This window comes from Vigna radiata, chromosome 4 (assembly GCF_000741045.1).
Source record: "Vigna radiata var. radiata cultivar VC1973A chromosome 4, Vradiata_ver6, whole genome shotgun sequence".
Taxonomy (NCBI): domain Eukaryota; kingdom Viridiplantae; phylum Streptophyta; class Magnoliopsida; order Fabales; family Fabaceae; genus Vigna; species Vigna radiata.
This window is the reverse complement of record NC_028354.1, coordinates 14,443,582-14,468,250: the sequence shown is the minus strand read 5'-3', so window position 1 is coordinate 14,468,250 and position 24,669 is coordinate 14,443,582. Positions and strand designations below refer to the sequence as shown.

Here is a 24,669-nt window from a genome sequence, read left to right as displayed (position 1 = left end):
ATACGAATAAAGTAATATTGTAGGCTAGCATCAAATGTAACAAGCATTTATTAGTATCTGCATGTCACGCAGATGATGGAGAATCATTAAATTGTCATAACAGAAAAAAGATATATATATGTTGGCCTTATATGGTTTTCATTGTCACACCCATTATCTACAATTAAACAGTGAGTAATTATAGTGCATTGTGGGTTTAAACTATTCAACACACAAACAGCATACATTTATTTTCTAAAATATCAATAAAAATAAAAAATGAGAAATAGATATAAATTTATATACACATAAAATATATTTATTGATAAAAAATATTTTAAAATAATACTAAAAACAAATCAATAACAATATCTTATTATCATTATGAACACGTGCTGGTGCAAAAAAGCCTTTAACGTCACTTTTTATACGTCTGATCCTCGAATATCATACGTAAAAAATGACCGATGACATTTTTCGTAAATAAAACAACTATTTAAACGTCGGCTATGAGGGGGGCCGACTTCTAAAGTCATTTAGATGTCTGTTGTGGGGGAACCGACTTCTAAATCCTCAGCCCAAAAATCTAAAAAGTCACTTTTTGACTTTAGACGTCTGTTGTGGGGGGAACCGACTTCTAAATACTCAGTCCGGAAATTTAAAAAGTCACTTTTTGACTCCATTTAGACGTCTGATTCCGTCACTCCGACTTCTAAAGCACTTTAGACGTCTGTTGTTAGGGGAGCCGATGTCTGTAGACGTCTGTTATGGCAGAAACTGACTTCTAAATACTCAGTCCGGAAATTTAAAAAGTCACTTTTTGATTCCATTTAGACGTCTGATCTCGTCACTCCGACTTCTAAAGCACTTTAGACGTCTGTTGTAAGGGGAACCGACTTCTGTAGACGTTTGTTATGAGGGGAACTTCCTTCTAAATGTTTGCATTAAAGCATTGTGAACGCGAGGCAACGGTTACACGCACTCATTATTCATCATCTTCCTCGCGTTTTCTCTCCACGAGCTACGTTTTTCAGGTTTATTTTCTCACTTTTGCACCGTTTAAAATTAATTTTACTCCGATTACAATACTCTTTGATGAATTATCTTTCATTTGAACCGATTAAAATGCGTTTTCGTTGAGGTTTTGTGCAGTTTTGCTCGTATCCTTGGGCAGTGTTCTTGGGCGGCGATTTCTTGCGTTTTGCACTCCTCCAATCCCCTCCACTACGTTATTAAAACCATCCAATACAAAAAAAAAATAAAAAATGTACAATACATTCTCTTCAACAAAAAGTTGTAAACTCGAATCACCATGAGCCAGGAGCAACTCGAGAGGCCTCAAACAGAGAAAGATTCTATCAAATACGACAACATTTTAGACGTCTGACCTATATAGTCTGACGTCTATATAGACGTCGGACTATATAGGGTCTGACGTCCCATTAACGTCACCCACTTTAGACGTCGATTCGGGATCTGACGTTAAAAACTCAAAGTAACCGATGTTAAACAGCGTTTTTCCACTAGTGACGTATGTATTAATCTTATAATATCTTATGATTATGAAGACATATGTATTAATCCTATGTATTATTATCGTAATTTATATTATCATAATTGTTCTATACATATAAGTACGTTTGCACTAGCAATTTAATTAGTTTCCATTAACAAAAGGAACATTATTTTCTTCTGGGCATATACTAATAACTTAATTATTATGCTACATTATTGAGCCTTGATGCCGGCAAAGTCTCTGACTGTGAAGCCAACCTTATCAAATTTTCCCTTTTCATTGTTCTCTCTAAATTTCAAATAATCGAAGCACAGAAATGGTTTGTACATCCTCTTGTTTCCTTCTCCAAGAACTTCATCTGGTGCAAAAATGAGTTTATCATTTTGGAAGCACCAAAAGAAGGCTAGAGAAAACCTGTTGAAATGGTTGTTGAAAAGAACTCTATGTTCTGAAGACCTGAGTTTGTCATTGCTCCATGCTTGCAACATGTCTCCAATGTTCAACACTAGGGTTCCCTCTGATGGCCTTATACCAATCCACTCTCCCTCCTTTGATCTCACTTGAAGCCCTCCAATCTCATCTTGATACAATATGGTGATACAACTCATATCAGTGTGCATTCCAAGCCCCTCAACTTCCTCCTCCTTAACATCTCCGCCTGAGTAATTGTTTATCCTCAAGTATCCTTCGCACTTCTTGAACTCTGAATCATAAAACTTCTTCTCCATTCCCTCCCCTAAGCTCATCAGCATAATCTTTACAATTCTCTTTGACAAATCTTCCATCTTCCTACCGTATTCTTCAATCATCACACTGTTTACAACACAACACTCTCTTCAGATAAATTTGTCTCTTTCATTCAATTACTGTCAAAGTTTATAGATATTTTCTGGTGTGTTGATAGTGAGAGCTAAATGGGAAACAATGTAGAAGCATATTGATTACCTGAATTTGGAGTCGTTTTTGCCTAAGAGAGTTTCGAAAGAAGTGTTAGCAGAAACATAAAAGTTGGGTCCATTAACTCGGAAGCTCTCAAAGAAAGGAGAGGCAATGAAATGAGGTGTGTAAGATTTGAAAGACGAGAAAGGACCAAGTTTGAGTTTAGTATGAGAAGGAAGGTTGAAGAGGTTTTTGGAGAGTGATTGGATATGGCTGCAAAGATCTTTGGAGATTCCATGGTTGATTATGTAGAAAACCCCCCAATCTTTGGCTGCTTTATAGACAGAAAATACAGAAGATGGCTGCAATGGCTCAGAAAGATCTAAAATAGGAATGCCATCATGAGATTTAGGGTTAGACATAATAATGCTTAGGATATGAGTAGTAGATATGCATACATGTTGCCATCTAAATTTTGAGTCTCCCAATATATATAGAAAGTAGGTATAAGCACACAACAACATGAAAAGGAGGAAGTCACGGGAGAAAGAAAAGAATTATAAGAATATTTGGATGGAAAAGAAAAAACCAGTGATAATTATGAAGAATTTAGAATAAAACTCGATATTTTATTTTTTTCTAATTTTCTTTGAATAAACACCTTACATTTTTATTTATTTTTATTATTTTAGTTTTGTGTGAAAATGATTAGTGTTGAAGAATGGAATGTGAAGATAATGTGAAAAGTATATATAAATATTATTTGGAAAAAGTTCTTTTAATAATTTTTTTTATAATCTTTTGAGAATATAAATAGTAATTTGTTATTGGTTCGTTTTAAATATATTTTTTAAACATAAATTTAAACAGATCAATAAAGTAAACATATCAATAAAGTAAACATATTAATAAAGTAAACAGGTCAATAAAGTAACGATACATGTTTTATTTTAAAAAAGTTGTTAATAAAAGTTATCACATATTTTCATATGAAAATAATGGAAGTGTCACCAATAAAAACTATGGTTGGTGGTTTTGTGTTTTGAAAGTATGGAGTATGATGAGGGTTTATGACCTTAATACCATTTTGAGAAGGCCATTGATGATACCTTCCACTTGTAAAATCATTTTGTATCGATAAAAGTGGAAACTAAATGAGACAAAATGATATGAGGAGCATAATAGGGTTGACCTATAAATTCAACAAAAAATGTCTCATGTTAGGTTATGTACTTAATTTTTTTTTTTATTCACAACCGTTAATAATTTTTATTAATGAGAAAGTTAAACTTACGACGTTTTTCATATATATGTTTTTTTCAATTTTTATTATTAAGTCAATTTTATAATTCTTTTATACCTATTTTCTTAAAAATGTACATTTTATTATTTTTTATTTAAAAAAGAATACACACAAATTTTTTATATTTATCTGACATTATATATTTTATATTTTTTTTTGAAAAAAAATATAATAACTATTTTTTTATGATTATTTTATCTTTATAATATATATTAAATAAATATAAATATGTGTTACCGCATTATTATTTTGTGTTTTATAGAGACCGTTAAACTGTGTCTTCTACTACATTCGATGGTTATTGTTATATAAGTTGTAAAATCTGAAAAAGATCTACGTGTTTTGAAAGTTAATTGTGATGTTTTATTTCAAGGTTTAACTATGATTCGACTCATTTTATAACTTTGTTTATTTTTAATTGAATTTTATTAAGTTATAAAAATAATTATATTATTAAATATTTTTTATTTATATAATAATGGTCTTTATTAAATTATGTTTATTAAATATTTAAATAATATTTAATATGTTTTTTATTAAAATAATTAAAATTATTTATCATTTTACATCATTTTATACTAATATATCTAATTTATGAAATATTTAAAATTTAATTAATCATTTCTTTTAATAACACAAAGAATATCCACTTACCAAGAACAAAGAATATCCGCGTTAGTTCATAAATATCTTTGAAACTCTGCAACCTGAAAAAAAGACTTTTGGATTAGTAAATATTCAATTTACTCAGTTGAATTGCATAATCTTTACTTACTCATTGTTTTGTCTTGAAACTAAATGTTAACACAAAAAATAAACGATTCATCATGTTAATATATAACATTATAGATAAACAATTTAATTCAGACATTCATTTATTAATTGTTAAAATATTAGTATATAATGTTAAAGACTAATTAATATTTTAATTTACAAATTAATTATAGTTTTTTTTATTTATAATACAGACTATTGTAAATATTAATAACTTTTTTTATTAATTCATATCTAAATTAACCACTATAATAATTAATTAATTTTTATCTTTAAAATTAATTATTATTTTATGAAATTTAACAAAAAAGAGACACCAAAAATAGCAAACAAAAATTGGAGAGAATGAAAGAAAAGAAGGCTAAGTGTGTGTCAAACTTGAAAAATGACCAATATTTGTTGTGAAATAAATGATACTCATTGAAGAAATTGAAGTACCACCAAGGTACAAAACATAAATTTAATGATCCCACAAAGTGTAGATGCCTTCTTGTTGTACTCCAAGAAAGTTTTCAAAATGAAACAATAATCTCGGACGATTTTGGCACGACAATAAGCCTAGGTCAATTTGGTTTAGTTTTCAATTTGAGTTTGATTTAAGTGAATGTCTACTCAATTTGAACTTGGGTATGTCTAATTTGATTTGACCTTTGATTCTAATGGATATGTTTTCATATTTAGTCTTTTATGATCTAACTTAACTTTCAAGTTAACCTCTCCTAGCTTGACTTTTGGATCAATTCAGTTTCGCTCAATATTTAGTCTCGTCTAGCCATCTTGACCTTTTGTTTGATATTCGACTAGAGCTGACTCTATTTGACATCTGGCCTAACCAACTCGTCGTGAACTTTAGTTAGATCGACTTAGCTCAACCTTCGATTTATGTTTAATCAACTAGACATTCAATTTATGCCAAATTGGTTTAACTTTTGGTATACGCCAAATCGACTCGACTTTCGACTTGTGTCGACTTTGCTCAACATACGACTAGATCAATCTGTCTCGACTTTTAGTCTAAATCGACCTGACTTATTCTTTGACTTAGACCAATTCATCTCAAACTTCTGTCTAGGTCAAATCAATTCGACTTTCGACTTGGGTTGATTTAATTAACCCTTTAGTTCAAACCAACTCAATTGAGCTTTCATCCCTAGTTGACTCGATTAAACCTTCGACTTGAGTTGACTTTACTCGAACTTTGTGAATGAAATAAGAGTAGAGTGAAAAAAAGTGAAATTTCAATTTTCTTATATTTTTTAGGATACTTAAAAATTATTATAATTTATTCATTTGAAATACCTTTCAAAAAATTTTAAATTTAAATTTATTTTTAATTACTTTATCCAAACAAATCATTTTAATGTAAAAAATTTTAAAATTTTAAAATTTTAAAATTAATAAATTACTCTTCTAAATTACCTCATTTAAACACAACAAAAGAAAAAAATAAATAAAAGAATTTGTGAGTTCTCGTAAATTTTTTATTTTTCTCTTTCTAAAAAAAACTATTATTATTCAATACCACTTTCAAAAACTCCATAAAAGAAAAGTCAAAATAACTATCGACAATACCCTCACATCGTTAGTATAATAGCGTATTACGATTATGAATGTTTAATTATAAATTAAAATGGACAAATCGTTGTTAATATTCATAGCAACAATTTTAATTAAAAAATTAGAATATACAAAAAAGTATACAAGTGATAAAAAGATGCAATAATTAGAAATGATAGATATTTTAAGACAGATTCATGACTTTAAAATAGCAATTTAAGTCTAAGTATAAATTTTCAACCGAACCCAAGGAAAATTTCTCTCTCTCAAAAAAAAAAAAAAAAGCAAATAAACTTTATTCACCGATGAATTAAAACTTAACAGTCAATAAATGACATATTATTTTATTGCCATGTGACTAAAACTTATCTTTATAATTAGACCATCTAATAAACTATAATAATAATAATAATAATAATAATAATAATAATAATAATTAACATTTAAAAAGATTTTTTAATCACAATATAAAAACAAATTATTTTTTTAAAACTTATTCTCTAAGATTCCTCTATCCTCTTCTTAAGTCTTCTAACCTGTAATTAATTTATTTGAAGATTAAAGAATACCTAAATAATCACTGAGGCGATTTTCAACTTCGCACGATCAATTTTTATAGACGCGTAAGTTACTTTACACCATTTTTTATAGTTGTGCATTTCCTCATTCACGTGAGCAGTTCTCCCTTGTAGGGTTGAGCAAAAAATAGTGAACTGTATTGTACTATAGTTAATTGTATTATATTATCTTAAAAAAAACTGAACTATTTTTATTATAACTTAAATATACTTTTTTATGGTTCAGTTTTTAAAAATTGAACTTAATAAATTTTCAGTTCAGTTAACTATAGTTAATTGTAATAGTTATTGGGAATTGGGACGTTAATGCTATATAAGGTGCTAAAATTGTCGATTTATACTTGTCACAAACACGAGATTGACAACGTTTCCACCTCTCCTCCTAATTGTAAAATCTAAATTACCATAATTATATTAATTACTTTTTATTTATTTCTAATTATAGTTTCTAAAAACTATTGTTACCTATTCTTTAATTCACACATTATATTAATTAGGATATATTTAGTTTACTTTTATCCTTAATTTTTACTATCTCTAATAAGTTTATCGCATTTAAAATTCAATTTTCAAATATCTATTTTTTATTTATAAAAGTATAAAATGTTTTTCGCTTATAAATTATTACTTCAACATATTTATATTTTAGATAATAAAGACATAATAGTTGTGTTAATAACAAAATTGTCGGGATTTCGCTACAAGCTATTTTTAAGTGTTGACGTAATTGTTTAAGGGAATATAATATTTGAAAATAACTATAATAATAACCTAAAAAAAGTTGCAATTAATTCCAAATTTACCTATATTGACTTAGGTTGTGTTGAGAGGTGATTGCGAATTTTCAACTTAAAATCAAGATGTAACAGATTTATTTTTCCATCCAAGGTATTTATTTTAAAAGTCAAGGAAAAGTTTTTATTTCATTTTAATTAAAAGTAATAATTTCGTTATCTTTTGATAATGATGTTTCTATCATAAAAAACTAAATATATTTAAAAAGTATATATATATAAACTAATTAATTTATATACTCACGTGTTTTTTTTTCTTTCTAATAAGAGTATTTTTCTTCTAAAAAAAATAAAAATAGTATAGTAGTTAAAATTAGTGCAATTTACCATTCAGTTAGTAGTTTAGTTCAACTTATATTGTAGTTTAGTACAATTTACAATTCAGTTAGTAGTTCAATTCAATTTATATTGTAGTTTAGTACAATTTACAATTCAGTTAGTAGTTCAGTTCAATTTATATTGTAATTTAGTACAATTTACAATTCAGTTAGTAGTTCAGTTCAATTTATATTGTAGTTTAGTACAATTTAGTACAGTACAGTTTAGTTAGATAAAACAAAAAAAGTTCAGTTCAGTTTGTCTGAACTAGTTTACAGTTTAGTTTAAACAAATTAGTTTTTAGTTCAGTACAATTTTTAACAGTATAGTGCAGTACAATTCCATTTGCCCACCCCTAGTCCCTTGCATGTATCATCTATGTATTTTATAAGACCCTCTGTTGATTAGTGGTACTAATGGTATACACTGATAGTGGTTTTGTGATTTGTAGAAGCAAATAAAATTCTTTGAGCTTGTGGTGCTGTTTTAAGATTTTTAGAGTTGTTTGATCCTTTAAAAGTTAAGATAAACTAACTACCACATTTTAAAGTTATTGATATGTTATAACCTATGTTGCATGTTTGGATTTGTTTGAAATTAGTAGTTTGGAATGAGGAATTCCTGTTGTGATTGTTTGTTGAATGTTGCTGGATTTTGGTGATCTGAGATTGATATAGTTTCTAATTTGGTTGGTTAAATTGTTGTTGGAAGCTATTTGTGTAATATGTTTGTGTGCTGGTTGGAATCGGTATTAAAAAATACCGATTCATGGCTAAAAACAATCACAAACTGATATTAAAAAATATATATTCAAACTGATATTAAAAGGTTTTTTCCATAAAGACAGCTTATCTCACTAGATGAGATGAATTACATATCATTTGGCTTGGTTAAAATCCAATTTCTCAAGAACATTAATCATCATGAAATTGCTTCCGTTAATTTATTCTAACGTCCTTAAAACAATAGGTTAAATCCAATTTCCTAACATNCTTTCACTCCCACACGCTTGTTAAACCCTTCATTGCAAATCATTAATCACAAAACCATTTAAAATATTATTCATGGCTTTTTATATTTATTTTTCTCTTCTCTGTTATTTTGCACATTATCTTGAATTTTGAAAATGGTTAAATTAAACAAAAATAAACATGTTAAAAGAATGTAACACTCCTTATCTACAAGAAGAGGAGAATTATTGTTAAACTATATTTAAATTAATATTAAATTATAATACATTTCATCATGTATTTTATAGAGTATATAACTTAAAAATAAAATACAAATTTTTATAATTATTTAATGATGAAAAATAAATTCAATTAATGAAAAATAGTAAAAAGGAAAATTTATTGAGTATATATTCTATGCCGATATATTAAATATAATATATATTATTTTTAATGTATTAATGTAATAATATATAGTATTTTTAATGTATTAATGAAAATACAATTAAGTAAATGAAAATGAATGTGTACATAATAGCCACTTTCTTTGTTACATTGGGCCCGCCAATGGAAAAGAAGATCGCCAAAAAGTGTACGGGAAGTTTAAAATACTTATCAATATACTATAACAGCAATAGCAGTTAAAATAAATCAAAACTTAACGTTTTATCCAAAAAAAGAAAATAAAATTTGACATTATATTCAAATAAATAAGATATTATTTCTCTCTGTACAAGTTTACTTTTTTAAAATACTAGATGTTTTTTTTTAATTATAATATTGGTAAAAATTACTCATTATAGAAAATAATAATTAATATTATTGGAAAGATTAATTAAGAAATTGTGATTTTAACATGGGTACAATATGTTTTGTGGCTTTATAATATATATATATATATATATATATATATATATATATATATATATATATATATATATATATATATATATATATATATATATATATAGCCTTAAAATATCACATTTACAAGTGAATTTAATTTTAAGAAAATTTTAAAAAATTTATGGTAAAATGTATTGTTTTTGAATAAAAAAATGGAATTCCAAATATTTAAATTTTACTTTAAAAAAATAAGAATTTGGATATTTTAAAATCCATATATATTTGGTTGATTGAAATTGAATTCGACCATCAATTTTTAATTTCCGAACTTTCGAAACACAATTACGTACCATTTTAAATTTAAAACAAATATTCCTATCAAAAGTCTTGCAATGGAACATTAATCCAAATACCAAATATGAAACTTTCTAGGTCAATATCTCATTCAACATAAAATACAAAAAATCACTCATATTTGTTTTATACCAAAACAATGCGCTGGTACAAAGAAAAAAATATAACACTTATATGAAATTATTTTAATAACCTCAAAAAGAGTCATTTTCAAGTTGCTAAGACATATTTTATAAACTCACTCATTTAAGTGTCAGAAATTCTTTAGAAGAAGGATTGATCCCAACCCTTTATTGCAAATCATTAATTACAAAACCATTTAAAATATTATTCATGGCTTTTTATATTTATTTTTCTCTTCTCTGTTATTTATAATATTTAATTCAGCTAAACCATTTGCTTGTTTTTGCAAATTATCTTGAATTTTGAAAATGGTTAAATTAAACAAAAATAAATATGTTAAAAGAATGTAACACTCCTTATCTACAAGATGAGGAGAATTATTGTTAAACTATATTTAAATCAATACTAAATTGAATTGCATAATAAAAATGTACTTATATTATTCTGTTAATTTAGTTTTTATAAAGAAGGTAAAGAATCCTAGAACAAAAAATTATACACATAGCTTTTAGGTTTTACCTCAAATACAAATCATCACGTTATTCACATCACGTTGATTTTAAATTATATTGGTCATTACTTATGTAATAACTTCATAGGAGACTATATGTAACATTAATAATAAAAAGTTGGTTTAAACCCTATTTGTCCTCGTATTTGTGTGTTAATCTCGAATGGGTTATCTTTTTTTTTTTCGGTCTCAATCAAGTTCAAAAACCTATAAAAATAAGTCAATCAAGCCCTCTCCGTTAAGTTTTTAATAACATCATTAAAATTTGCTTACATCATATATTACATGGAATTTATTATTTAATTTATCATTAAATTTTGTAAAAGTGTTAGATGACGTGGCTTTTATGTTATATTATTTAATTTAATGACACTTGCCATTTTAAATGAGATATTAAACGACACTGTTTTTAACGTTTCTTTGTGGAAAAACGAAAATCTAATTATTTCGTTGTGACTCATTAATCTCATCGAAGCCATCGACTCATTAATCCCGTCAAGGCCATCGTCACCGGTTGCTCCTTGTCGCCGGAGTTACTTTAGGGTGGGTGTTGTTGAGAAAAGTGATATGATTTTCTAGTGCTTCAGGTTAACTAATTTAAAACTTGTCCCAACAATCACTACAAGACACCCATTTTGGATCTCCATACAAGCAGTTGCAAGAAGCAACTTTAAGAACACCGAAAAATCATATCACTTTTCTCAAATACACCAGAAAACCATCTTCATCACCATGAACCATGACGCGTTGTCACCACCGTGCCGGAAATCGCGACGCCAAACGAACCCTAAACGCCCAAATCAAACTCGTCGCCGTCGCACAACCAGCAGAAATGAAGAAGGCGAGACCTTAATCGCGTCGTCGCCTACGTTGCAACCCTCACTGCCTCGATACCAAACGAACCCTAAACGCCTAAATCGAGCTCGTTGCCGTCACGCAATCAGCATAAACGCAGAAGGCGAGACCTTAATCGCGTCGTTGCCCACGTTGCAACCCTCACCGTCTCGACACCAAGCGAACCTTAAAAGCCCAAATTGAACTTGCTGTCGTCGCGCAACCAGTAGAAATGCAGAAGGCGAGACCCTAATCGTGTCGTCGCCCACGTTGCAACCCTCACCGCCTCGACCTCACCCTGCCTTATCTTGGTTGCAGTGGTGGAAAATGTTCAACCAAAGCGAATCTAGGTTGTTTTCATGAATGCAGTTTATGTGGGAGAGCCTTTTGAATCGTTGTTGGCTCTGAAGGAGGAGAACTCAATGAGTGAATTCATTATTCAATTTGAAAGATTTGTTGGGGTTATTAAGGGATTGGAAACAAACATATTTATTCTTTCTTTTTCCTTATATTTTTTTATTTTCTTAATGATTCTATCATTATTGGTACTATAAACAGGTGTAGTTTGATTTCCACTGTGCAGAACAATACGATCTTCTAGCTGCCGGATGTATCTTCGTCAAGGACTATGAGTTTGGACACTTCTACAAGACTTAATAACAAATTAAATAAAAATTCCACGTAATATAAAATGTATACATATGTGTGCACCACGTTATCACAGTGAGATGACGTTACTGACGTTACTGAAAACTTAACGGAGAGGGCTTAATTGGCTCATTTTTACAAGTTTTTGGACCCAATTGAGACAAAAAAAAAAAAACAATGACCCACTTGAGATTGACACACAAATATGAGGACCAAAATGAGGGTTTAAACCTAAAAAGTTTACTTATTTGAATTCCTTATAAAAAATATGGTGACTTCGGAGAAATGGGTGCATCTCTATCAATGTTGTTTTGAAGTAATAATATTACAATGATATACTTTTATATTCATTTAACACAAAATACAAAGATAAAATGATCATAAAAATATATTTTTTTTCTTTTTTAAAAAAAAGAAGAGAGTAAAAAATAGAGAAAAGTAATATCAAATTAACAAGGTTGCACTTTTTTATGCCTTAACACTGACAATAAGTTTTTAGTGTACCATAAAAATTTATTTTTATTTTTATTTGTTTGCTTGTTCTTTTGAGATGCATAAGTTTGGCAACAAGTGAATCATTCTCATTTATATGCATTGAATGCATATATTTAATGCCTATATTTAAAAATTATTATTACTAAATTACTTANTTTATAAGAAAAATTATAATAGTTTGTAAATTGNTCATTAAAATGAATTACTAAAAGAGTTAAAAAATCGTTTTTTAGAATTTAAAAAGAATTAATTAATTAAATAAAAACTAAGGATTATATATATGTGTGTAATTGAGTGGTCCATGGAAGAGTGATAGAAGTTAGAAAATGTCTGTGTTTGCGAGAAGTGTGCTCTTATTGTGCATTTTGGCTGTGGCATCAGCCAGCAAAAATGTTCTATTCATTCCCACACAACACACCATTGTCACCATTAACAACACTCTGGTGGGAAATGAAGATCTGAAGATTCACTGCAAATCTAAGGAAGATGATCTTGGAGTGCATGTTCTCAAAAAACATGAAACCTTTCACTGGAGTTTTTGGATTAGTGTTTTTGGGAACACACAGTTCTTTTGTTCCTTTCAATGGGGAAAATCTCCTTTCCAATATTNTGATATGTATATAGAAAATAGGGACTGGCTTACATGTGAATCCTGCAACTGGTATATTAAGGAAAATGGACCCTGTAGAACTGAATATGACCATCTTCAATGCTATCATTGGAACTGATTTCTATCATTCTATAACATGTACTCTCTGGACAAATAATATGCAGTATTACTGAAAAACTTGCTTCTTTTATGCATATTCTCCTTTTAGATCTTCTTGAGAAAATAGGAGCCCAATAATTATTTTTAGTAACTACTATATCCATTAATTTTTGTGTATTTGTTTTTAATGTTTTTTAGAAAGGTTAAACCTATTTGGAGATCTCTATTTTCGTGTTTTTGTCCTATTTACGTTCCCGTCTTTATTTTTTTGCCAATTAAGTCCATATGATTGAAAAATTGAAAGAAATTAATCTCTGCCGTTAAATCAAGTTAACGGGGTTAACTTTCAGCTTACCTGTGAGGGTGAGGTGGACAAATATTGTTACGTGGCATGCACAGAACCTTTGACGTGGGTTTTATTATGCACGTGGCAGTGAAATTAAAAAATTGAGGTTTTTTCTTAAAGATTTTAAAATTAGGGTTATTTTAAAATTGTCATCAGAGCACATTTGATAAAGATATGTGCAAACACACGAGTTTTAATCAATTTACCAACTAACGTAATCGATTCAAAACTAGTTGTTTTGTCACAATTTAAAACTCAAGTTGTCTGATGACTTTAATTTATTATCACAACACTGTAATAGATTAAGTCATGCAGATATATATTAGAAAATGGGTTTAAGCCTAACTCAACCCCACAAAACCGGCTTGCAAGGTGAGGTTTGCACCTCACTTATATATTATAATTTGGCCTTATCTCTGGTCGATGTGGGACTTCCAACACACCCCCTTCACGCCGAGGTATAGACATCTCGTGCGTTATAGTAGAAATTGGGTGGTACAATAGCAGCCCGACAACGGGTGAAATAGAAACAGAAATGCCCACTTAGAACTTGCTAGGATAGGCTCTAATCATGGCTCTGATACTATATTAGAAAGTGGGTTTTTAGGCCTAACTCAACCCCACAAAATCTAGTTGTAAGGTGAGGTTTGCACCTCACTTATATATTATAAGTTGGTCTTATCTCTAGTCAATGTGGGACTTCCAACAATATACTTTTGTGCATGTGTTTTTTATATTTCCAAAACATATATTGTGCATACACATATATGATCACTTAACAAACACAGTAATAAACAACAATCAACATAATATGTCAAATGTGACAATCACAATATGTGCATATTCCACAATAAGCGTAAACACATATAACACATAACACAATACACGTACATGTGTTTTTATTAACAATGTGTTGTCATCATCAAAAACAAATATCACAGGGATTGGGTTTAGCTAACATTATGCTCCCTTTATCAACAAAAATATATCTAAACCAATTAAAACCACTAGCCGACCATGAAAAATACTCTACAACGTCACCATCCTGCACCAGAGATGCTTCAATGCCTATTCCTCATCTACTCACCAATAAGATGATCATCGCAAAAGAAAAACACAAAGACACAAGAAAACACCAAAAGAAAACAACATGGTAAGCTAATATGCAAAAAGATTTTCTAAGACAATTAAATCATATCAAATCTAAGATAAACATTTATAAAATATAATAAATCATATGAACATACATAAACCCTTGACATTGGACTCAATTATCTAGATACATGTTTTTGACATCGGGCTTCACTATAGATGTGCACTTATAGTGGTATTTATACTTTGCAGAGTCATAAACAAAGAGGTTATCACCCTACTACTCATAAGGTTAATCTAACCAATCCAATGATTAGAACCTCCTACCATTCTCCCCCTCGCACCATTCCTCTTTATATAAGTTGAATTTTTGGTATTATATTCGGATACCTACTTAGTAAACCCCCAATATCAATGCATACACAAACACGTTACCACAAAGAATGTCTCCTTGAAAGTTTTACAATACCATTACCACACATATCCATAACCATGTTCTCAATCCATAGTACATCTTAAGCATACATCATATCCATAGTAATCCATTTTAAACAAATCAAGGCATCAGAAAATAATAATATATACACTAGTGCTCATAAGTGGCGCATAACGCAAGACCTCATGCAAAAGAGAGCATTCAGTGACATTCCTGACGCTCAGCCCCAAACCTTTCGCAAAAGGTGGTGCTCAACGATAGTCCTAGCACTATATCGCGACCACATAATCAAACTACCAGACACCAAAGTTAATTCGTCAAATATCTATGGCCAAGAAACGACCACTATATCGCGACCACTAGTAGAAAATTGCATATTTAACTCACACATTACGCTTCAGTTCCAGAAAAACTGAAGCGTATCAAAATGTGGTGGCAGTTTCATAATTTTCATAACACTATATGCCTCGATTGTCAAGCAATCGATGCCTAAAAAGCATATTGCCTCGGTTGGCAAGGTGAACCGAGGCATAAACCCCACACATATGACACTTATCAAACCTTTCATTTCATGGCAAATATATTGTCTCAGTTGGCAAGAGGATGAACTGAGGCATATAAAAATCACATTTTTAACTCGCACATTACGCTTTGGTTCCAAAAAAATCGAAGCATATCAAAATGCGGTGGCAGTTTCATAATTTTCAAGAAAATCGCATTTTTAACTCGCACATTACGCTTCGGTTCCAGAAAAACCAAAGCGTATCAAAATGCGGTGGCAGTTTCGTAATTTTTAGAACACTATATGCCTCCATTGTCAAGCAACCGATGCCTAAAGAGCATACTGCCTCGGTTGGCAGGGTGAACCAAGGCATAAACCCCACTGAGAACCGATGCCAGAGGTAATATGCTTCAATTTGGCGATGAACCGAGGCAAAAGAGTTGAAAAAAATTTCAAAATTGCCATTTGAAATTAATTTTGAATTTTTTTCACGACTTTAGGCCTATGATTAACCAAGGTAGGTTTAGGGTTTAGGATTTAGGGTTTAGGGTTAAAAAAATTAAAAAAGCAAGTGAACAATTTTGTCTTCTTCGTGAAAATGAAACTGTTTATGCAACCAACAACCGAGAGCATTGTGCGCGCCTCCTCCTTTCTCATTTTCTTCCATTTTTCACCATTTAAACTTGGTTTTGTTTGGTTCCATGGCCATCTTCAACGTTTATGAAGCTTTTTAACCGATCAAAATTGTTCCAAACGTCTTTTCGATTTGGTTTTTTCGATTATTCCCCTTAGAGGTAAATTTTCGATGTTTTTTTTTTTTGCGTTTTGATGTTTATTTTTATTTCTAAAACTAATATTTGTTTGTATATATGTGTATGTTTGAATTTTGTAGAGTTGAATTTTCTATCATTTTGATCACGGGTTGTCCATTGTTATTAGTTTTTCACACTATTAGGTTCTTATATTAATGTTTAAANCTTACTTTTTAATAGGATTATGTAATTTTGTATGACTGTATGATAGAATATGTGATTGGATGATCATATAATTTTGTATGATTGAATAATTTTGTATGATTTTATAATTTTGTATGATGGTATGATTTTAAAGTTTATTTTTATTTTATTTTATAATGTTATTTTGGAAATTTTTTATGTTGAATATGTGATTATTTCAATGCTTTTTATGGTATGATTGTATGATTGAATTGAATTAACCTTAATTTTTTGTTAAATGATGAATACAAAATTTTTTTGTATTGTAATTTTGTAGAATAAGTCAGAATATTTATGTAATTTTGTAGAATAAGTCTTAGGCAAGTAGTTGATTGGTAAGATCCTCAATGTTTGGACTTTTTTGTTATATAAATGAATGCTAAAGCCTCTTTTTATAGTTCCATTGCAGCACATATGATGTTGGTTGGGAGATCAACTGGTAACGGTAGAAAGCTTACATGGTTGCCTCTCAAGGTTTAACATATGCTAAAGCCATACTTTCTTATAGTTGTTTTGTTTTAATGATTTTCACTAACTATTTACAACTATGATGATATATTGTAGTGTCATAGACAAAATGGATCATATGAGTGTGGATATTACGTAATGTAGTGGATGACACACTATTCGTGCCCATATTACAAGAGGCCGGGAAACGGTAGTATTTAGATTTAATGAATTTTGTTTTTCTCGATCATTTGGAATTCATATACACTAATTAATATCATGTGTCTTGTGCAGAGATTCAAGACTCCTACTCCACTTCCTGAGAAGCCACTTACATTCCTAAGGAAGACACTTGCAAAGCATTTAATTAGATTATACAATAGTTCATAGTTATTAGGATTTAAAATACATTAACACATGTTGATTGTTATTAGACTTTGTACATTATGCTTTAAACATTATGTGTTGTAAATACTGATTATGTGCTGATTCTATGTTGATTCTGTGTTGTATATATTGTGTTTTATATGCATGTCTGTTTTTGTGATAGTGGATATCACAAAAACAGACTTGTTGTTATAAACAATTCCAGGAGTATAGGCCTTGTGGCCAAAACTGAGGTAGAAAGGTGCACGTGATTTAAAAATAAAATAAAATAAAGGGCTTTAGCATCGTTCTATCCTGAACCGCTGCCATAGGCTCGTTTTTTCTTCCTTACTACTTCGGGTGCAGAAGAACCGAAGTAGAAACCTTGGGAATATTACCTCGGTTGGAACCGAGGCCAAAAGTCCCCCACCTTTTTATCTTGCCAGTATAGGCTTCGGTTCAAAGCGTATTGTTAAAAACAATCACTGTCATTTTCCTACGCTACACTAGTGAGACTATATTTATTCATTTAAATTATTGATTTACTTAAAAAAAATTCTTGAACCTATAAATAAATTCCTTTTTGGTTATTATTACATATTTTAATATCCAATAATCTATATATAAAAATATTTTTAGGGCACCCTGCTATTTAGTAAATAAATTATTATATTTTATTTTAGTTTATGGGGTCGAGATTATAAATCTTCTAAGTCTCGTGAGTTTAAGTGATTGTTTTTCTCTCCTTTGTTTCGTTTGGTCAAATTGAGAGATTACTTGAAGAAGGTACTTCGATATCAAAATCGTTGGTAGACCGTTATAACAATTAATGCACAATAAATGTAAATTATTTATCGTTGTTTGACGGTTATAACAATTAATGCACAATAAATACAAATTACTTTCCTCCTTATTTCAAAGCGCAATTAACAAAGACTTAATTTCGACCCAATTGTTAGTAATCATGTTTTGCTCTAAGCTAATGATCGTTGGTATTAATCTCATGTTGAAGTGACAGTTCAATTAATCAAAGGAGAGTCGTATGATTCATGACGTGGATATATGATCATACGAGTATACAATACGCAAGCTCCCCAAGCCAAGTCTATCTTTGAAGGATTGCGTTAGATTTGGTGAAGACTTAGTGTCATGCAGAGATCACTATTATTGGGACATTTAAAACGGGGAGCAATTGTAGTGGGTTATTTGACACATGGCAATTGTAAATAATTTTATTTATTTTCTCAATAAAAATTCAAATTCATTATTTTCAAGTTTCAAGGTTCATATTCAATGGCACAGATAATACTTCTTGTAGAAGTTAGTGCAATGTCTGCATTTACGAAAAGTGTATTGTTTTTGTCCATGTTTACAGTGTTATCGTGGAACAGTAGTGTTCTGGGAGAGATTGTATCGATTAGGAATACTCTGAGTCTAAAGACGATGATCTTGGACAACATGTTCTCCAATCTAACCAAACCTTTCAATGGAAATTCAATCCCAGCGTTTTTGCTGACACACTATTCTTTTGTTCTTTTCAATCCCAGCGTTATTATGATGTATACATTGAAGACAGGGATGAAGGTATCTGCAAACTGTGTCCTTGGTATGTTAAAGAAGATGGATTCTGTAGACAAGATACTAAAAGTCTATATCTCCAAATTTATTGTCGAAATAACTTTTGCTAAGACAAATTAAATTATACATTAGAATCACAACATTTTAGAGGTAATATAAAAAACCACTACAAGAAAACAAGTATCATCGACAGTCAAAATCCATACAAATTTTAAAAAATTTGTCACGGTTTTTTGTGTGGATCAAATGGCTAAAAATGTAGTCAGTAATATTTGTCAACAGAATTTTATATCTATCCGTAATTATAAATGGAATTTTCTTTTGATAATTATAAGAAAAATTTGTTGGTAATTATTGACAAAAAAAAATCCATCAGAAAATTTTGTTAATAAATACTACAATCTGGTTCACCTTTTTCTTCCTCTCCTCCTATTCTTCTTTCTTAGCTTTTCACTTTTTTATCATTGTCCTTCTTTATTTCAAAACCAAAATCAAAACGTATTTTCATTCCAAAATCAAAACAAAAAACCGAGTCGAGGAATAAAATGTTTTAAAAATCTTAAAATTGGAAAAAATCTTCAAGTTGTTTTTCGAAATGCATATATGGACAATCCAAGATTTGTGCTACTCGTTCTTCATTCCCAAGCGGTTTTATAGCATAAGTGTTCTCCCTCTATTACATTTGTTGGTTCTATGTGCTTAACGGAAGAGATGACGATGTGTAGTACTACTCTGACTGGTTCTCTGGTGCTTTCGCATGATGTAGCGACTAGATTTGATGCTCACGGTGTTCATGGTGAAGATTCGTTGTGGTAAGAAGTGGTGACCTACAATTTCGGCAATGAAGGCATGCTGCTGCTTCTTCACTAGCAGATGTATTTTTTTTTGGCACATCTCTCTCTTTATTTTGCTTTGCTAGATCTACGATGGAGAAGTGTTGGTTGCTTCTTCATCTTTGTTGGTCATTATTTTTTGGCATTATGCTTTCGAGAAGCCTAAAAATTCTAAAGGTTATACACGACAGATTTTTTTGTAAGTAATTATCGATAGATTTTTCTCTTACTAAATAAAATATGAATTATCGATAATACTAATGGAGAACTTCATCAGAAATAAATTTATCGGTAAATTTTTTTATAATTCAAAATTTTATAACCATTGGTAAAAAAACAGAGTACATAATTCAAATTTTAATGATGAATTTACTTTCGTTAGTAATGAATTTTTGTAATGAATGCAAAACACAATTCTTCTATACTATGTGGGCAAAAAGGATGAAATTTAACTATTTTTTTATCAAAATGAAAACTTTACAAGCGTATAACAATCTTCAGGCATATAAATGACCACCAATTTCACCAAATACACGATGACTTTTATTCTCGACACAAAAGGCTCCACCCCTACATCCACAATGAGAGAAACGATTAGGCCATTAGGAAGACAATGACGACGAGAGAAGGATCATGAGAAACTCATTATTGAAGAGATCAAAGTCATTGAGTTTCGAATAGAGAACACATCAATGACATGGTGGATATGTTTGTGAAAGAGAGAAACCAATTGGGGAAAAAACGCTCGCACAAGGATGAAGACAGAGAATGCGCTAGCGTGGCTATCCAAGGTGCTTTCGATCGCATTGTGGATGGAGAACACTAGTGGCAGAGGTAAAATGCTGTGTTGGAGAAGGTGAAGTCCATGAAAAAGGAGAAATCCCCATGTTCTGTGAACGTGACGACGCCTTACAAGTGCAATAGAGATAATCTGAATTTCGGTTTGTTGGTGGAGAAGAGACAATTAGAGTTTTCATGAACTATTGTATGGGTCACCATCTCAGACCTAGTCTCTCATTAATATTATCAAATTTATTAATATTCTTAAATAATTTCATAATAAATTATTTATTGATGGTAAAAATCTTATATTATTCAAGAAAGAAAATTTGAGATAAATGTTTTTCTATAATTAAAATTAATTTTAGTAATAAAATTTGAAAAAATTAATTAATTAATTAGCATAAAAATTAAAAAAGTAATAATAATTGATGGTGACAAAATATAAAAAAATTGGAATAAAAGTTTCCCTTCAAATTATTTTTATCATTAAAAGTTAAATGAATGATTGAATTAATTAAAACAAAAATTAAAAGAATAATGAAATCTCAATAATTAATGGTGAAAAAAATCTTATATTATAATAACAAAATTGAGATAAATGTTTTAAATGAAATTTAAATAAATAAATAATTAATTACCAAAAAAAGTAATAAAATATCAATAATTAATGGTGAGAAAATATTATACTATAAAAAACAAATTTGAGATAAATGTTTTTCTATAATTAAAACCATTTTAATCAATAAAAGTTAAATGAATTAATCAATAATTTGAATTAATTAATAATTAACATTGTTAGCATAAAGCTAAAGAGAAAAAGTATTGATCATGTCTCAAAATCAAGTCTCAAGTACTCTTGTTGCAAGAAGATCTTCAAGAAAACTTGTTTTGTGTAAAGGTTTTGTAATTTAGTAGATTTATGTATAAAATGTGGTTTATCTTTGATTCTATGTATTGTTTGCCTTAGGTTGTGTTAGAATTCGTTTTGAATCAGAAAACCTCTTTTTATACTCCAGATAATATATTATCAAATTATAATATTCGATTATTAGTAATCAATTATGACTTGCCATAATTGATTATCACGAGCAATTATAAGAATTTTTAAGCAGTTTTTTTACTATTGTGCATTCATTAAATGCATAATCGATTACCATAAGCAGATAATCGATGATCACAAGTTAATTAGCTGACAACTGATTTTTGAAGGTATCCTTGAGTGAGATTTCTATAAATTAGATTGGGATCCTCATTCTAAAATGCAAAATACGTTTATTTCAAAAATCTTATCTGTTTTGCTATGTGCTTAGATAAGTGTGTTCTAGGGTTTGTGTAACCCTTGTGTGTTGGCTTTGAGAACTTGATATTAGCATAGAGCGAGAACTTTCACAGGAGTTTTGATTGAGTGTTGTTATTGTTGAGTTGAAAGTCTGTCATCCTTTGTGAAAATTCAAAGGAGGTGTTCATCCTTCGTGAAACATTCAGACGAGGTATTTATCCCTAGTAGGTTTCAGGGCAAGTGAGTTTCATCTCTTGGGGTAACAAGAGAGGTGTTCTAATCTTAAACTATTTTATTTTCTTTGTGATTGTAACAATTTGTTGGTTTGTGATAGTGAAGCGTTAACTATCAGTTTTGTAACTTTTGCAATAGACCAAAGTAGAATATAACATGACTAAGTTTTGTCTCAATAGTATAATAGTATATATTGCATAGTTAGTTATCTCTGCTCAATTTCTGTAATGTCCGATAACAATCTAGTTACAATAAGGCAGGATCATCCAGTTGCAAGCATCACATTTTAATAAAAACTGACAGATATTTGGTATTGTTTTTTATAATTTAACAGTTTTATTTGACTTTTATCGATATATGAAATTATTAGTTATAGTAGAAAATACCGACCAAAATCTCGAACCGCAATTTCCTTAGGCGTGTAAATTCACTATCCTTAAGGACTTATACGCGATGTGTTGCGCAAGTCCCACAGGATACAACACGAACTTCTTGAAATGTATTCGAGGATCACAGAACTAACAAGAAACTCTAATAGAGTTTATACGCAGAATGAAAAGAGAATGAAACTAATAAGAGAAGAGAATGAGGAAGACTCAATTTGGTGATTTGGAATGGGGGAAGAGCTCTCTATTTATAGAGTTAGGAAAGAATAAAATCAATAAAAGACAATAAAAAACAATAAATAATTTTAACGTTGCAAAATTAATTCACATTGAAAATTTTGAATGTTGGAATATTACTGTTGAGCAACGTTTCTTTTGCAATAATATGATATTATTACAACAATCCCCCACTTATTGCAAAAGAAAGTTGAGAGAAAAGAACTTTTATCCTGGGTTTCATAGGATGTAATGCATCAGAGCTGGTATAGCAAGCTATATGAACCAGTCTTAGATTGAGAAACTTAACACATAGTGTAGTTGGTATAACAAGTTATATGAACCAAAGACACTTGACGTGTGTTAGAGGTTTATCAATCACAATACACCCCCACAATTCTTGCTGTTATCGCTGTGTTGCGCTAATAGGCCATGCGCGTGCCCGGTATTCATGAGTGCTCTAGAGATCATGCCAAGATCTCATGCAAGCGGCCCCACTTGACACTCATATAGGTGATTTCATCAAGTGTATGCTGCAAATCATACACCACCCATAAGGGATATGAAAATCTTTAAAAACTTTGTTTAAGCTAAAATTCTTTCACCACATAGAATTTTAATGAAAAAGTTTAACCTCTCAATAATGCAGTCTCAAGCACTTTTACACACACACCATAGGAAGGGACATAATTGATTAAAATCAATTTAGTGCTATCAGAACTAACAAGTGACTTGTTTTTACCCATATGAACTTTATTCATGGGATCTCCAATCACAAAGGTTGGGTTACCATCACTTGTTTGTTTGCAAGTGGCTTAAGTCCATTCCCCTCGATGTTTCTAAAATCATTTGTCTTCCCAGGGTTTTGTCAGAGGATTCGCTAAATTCCATTCTGACTTCACATAATCAATGGAAATAGTTTCACTCTTTAGCAGCTGATGGTGGAGTCAGTCCGTTCAGTAAGAGTAGTGTGAGAGGTAGGGAGATGGGTGCTGTTGGAGGTGAGGAATTGGGAGTGAAAGGGAAATCTGGTTGAGGTGGCTACAGGTGAGAGGAGTAGAAGGGTGGAAAGCCAAAGGGGAGTGAGTGTGTGCCCTTCCGGTTGGGCGTGATGGAAGAATGGGTATTGGAGTTTTATCCACGTCACGATATTTGTCCACCTCACCCTCACAAAGCAAAAAGTTAACCTCGTTAACTTGATTTAACGGCAGGGGTCAAATTCTTTCAATTTTCCAATCTTAGGAACCTAATTGGCAAAAAATAAAAGACGAGGATATAAGTGAGACAAAAACACAAAAATAGAAACCTTCGAATGAGTTTAACCTTAAATAAAATATATAATATTTGAAATTTCGAAGGTAAAATTCATTAATTAACCAAATTTATCAATGAATTTATTTTCGTTAGATAAAATTTTATTATTAATTCCAAACTTTTTTTAGTAAATATACAATAAATCTCAGAACATGTGATGCTGCGTCTATTATGTTCTTTTCCTGGGTACTTTTCTTCTTTATTTTACGCACTTCAACTTTCACTCTTTATATTTGTGTTTTCATTTTTATCTCTTATAATTTCATCATGTTAAACAAAGAAAATCTGTTTGTATTTTATTAGATTTTTAAAAAAGATAAATTTTTATTTAGGTTAAAGATTCTACATTTTATTTTTTTATGAATTTGTCATTATGTATTAAAAAAATTATTGTTTTACAGTTCTATGTTTTATAGTTCTCTTTATCATTATTCTTAGATTACATTAGGTAGTCAATTCTTTCCAACGCTGTAGTGGAAAATGGGAAAATCAGATTTAGAAAAATACCATGATAGGATTTTCAAAACCAGTCATAATACGCTATCGAAATTTTTCACCACTCTCATCAATTATGACATGTGTCCATAACTATGTCATAATATATTTTGAATTTATTTACAAGTTTGTCACCACATTTCATATTATGACAGGTGTCTATAATTTTATCATAATACGTTTTGAATTTATTTACAAC

General features: G+C 29.9%; 1 protein-coding gene across 1 annotated transcript; it reads right to left on the bottom strand.

Annotated features, from left to right (window-relative positions):
* Nucleotides 1–1,641: 1,641 nt before the first annotated feature.
* Nucleotides 1,642–2,810, bottom strand: LOC106759049 (gibberellin 20-oxidase-like protein). The gene is made up of 2 exons (XM_014642061.2): nt 2,441–2,810; nt 1,642–2,308 (listed from the first exon to the last, which is right to left on the bottom strand). The coding sequence occupies exons 1-2, from the start codon at nt 2,794–2,796 to the stop codon at nt 1,708–1,710; spliced, it is 957 nt and encodes a 318-aa protein (XP_014497547.1). The 5' UTR covers nt 2,797–2,810; the 3' UTR covers nt 1,642–1,707.
* Nucleotides 2,811–24,669: the final 21,859 nt, after the last annotated feature.

Excerpts from the sequence above, each read along its gene's own strand:
- LOC106759049 (XM_014642061.2), bottom strand. The coding sequence starts at position 2,796 with ATGTCTAACCCTAAATCTCATGATGGCATTCCTATTTTAGATCTTTCT. Across the intron at positions 2,309-2,440 it reads AAAAACGACTCCAAATTCAG|TGTGATGATTGAAGAATACG; the intron begins GTAATCAATATG and ends TGTTGTAAACAG.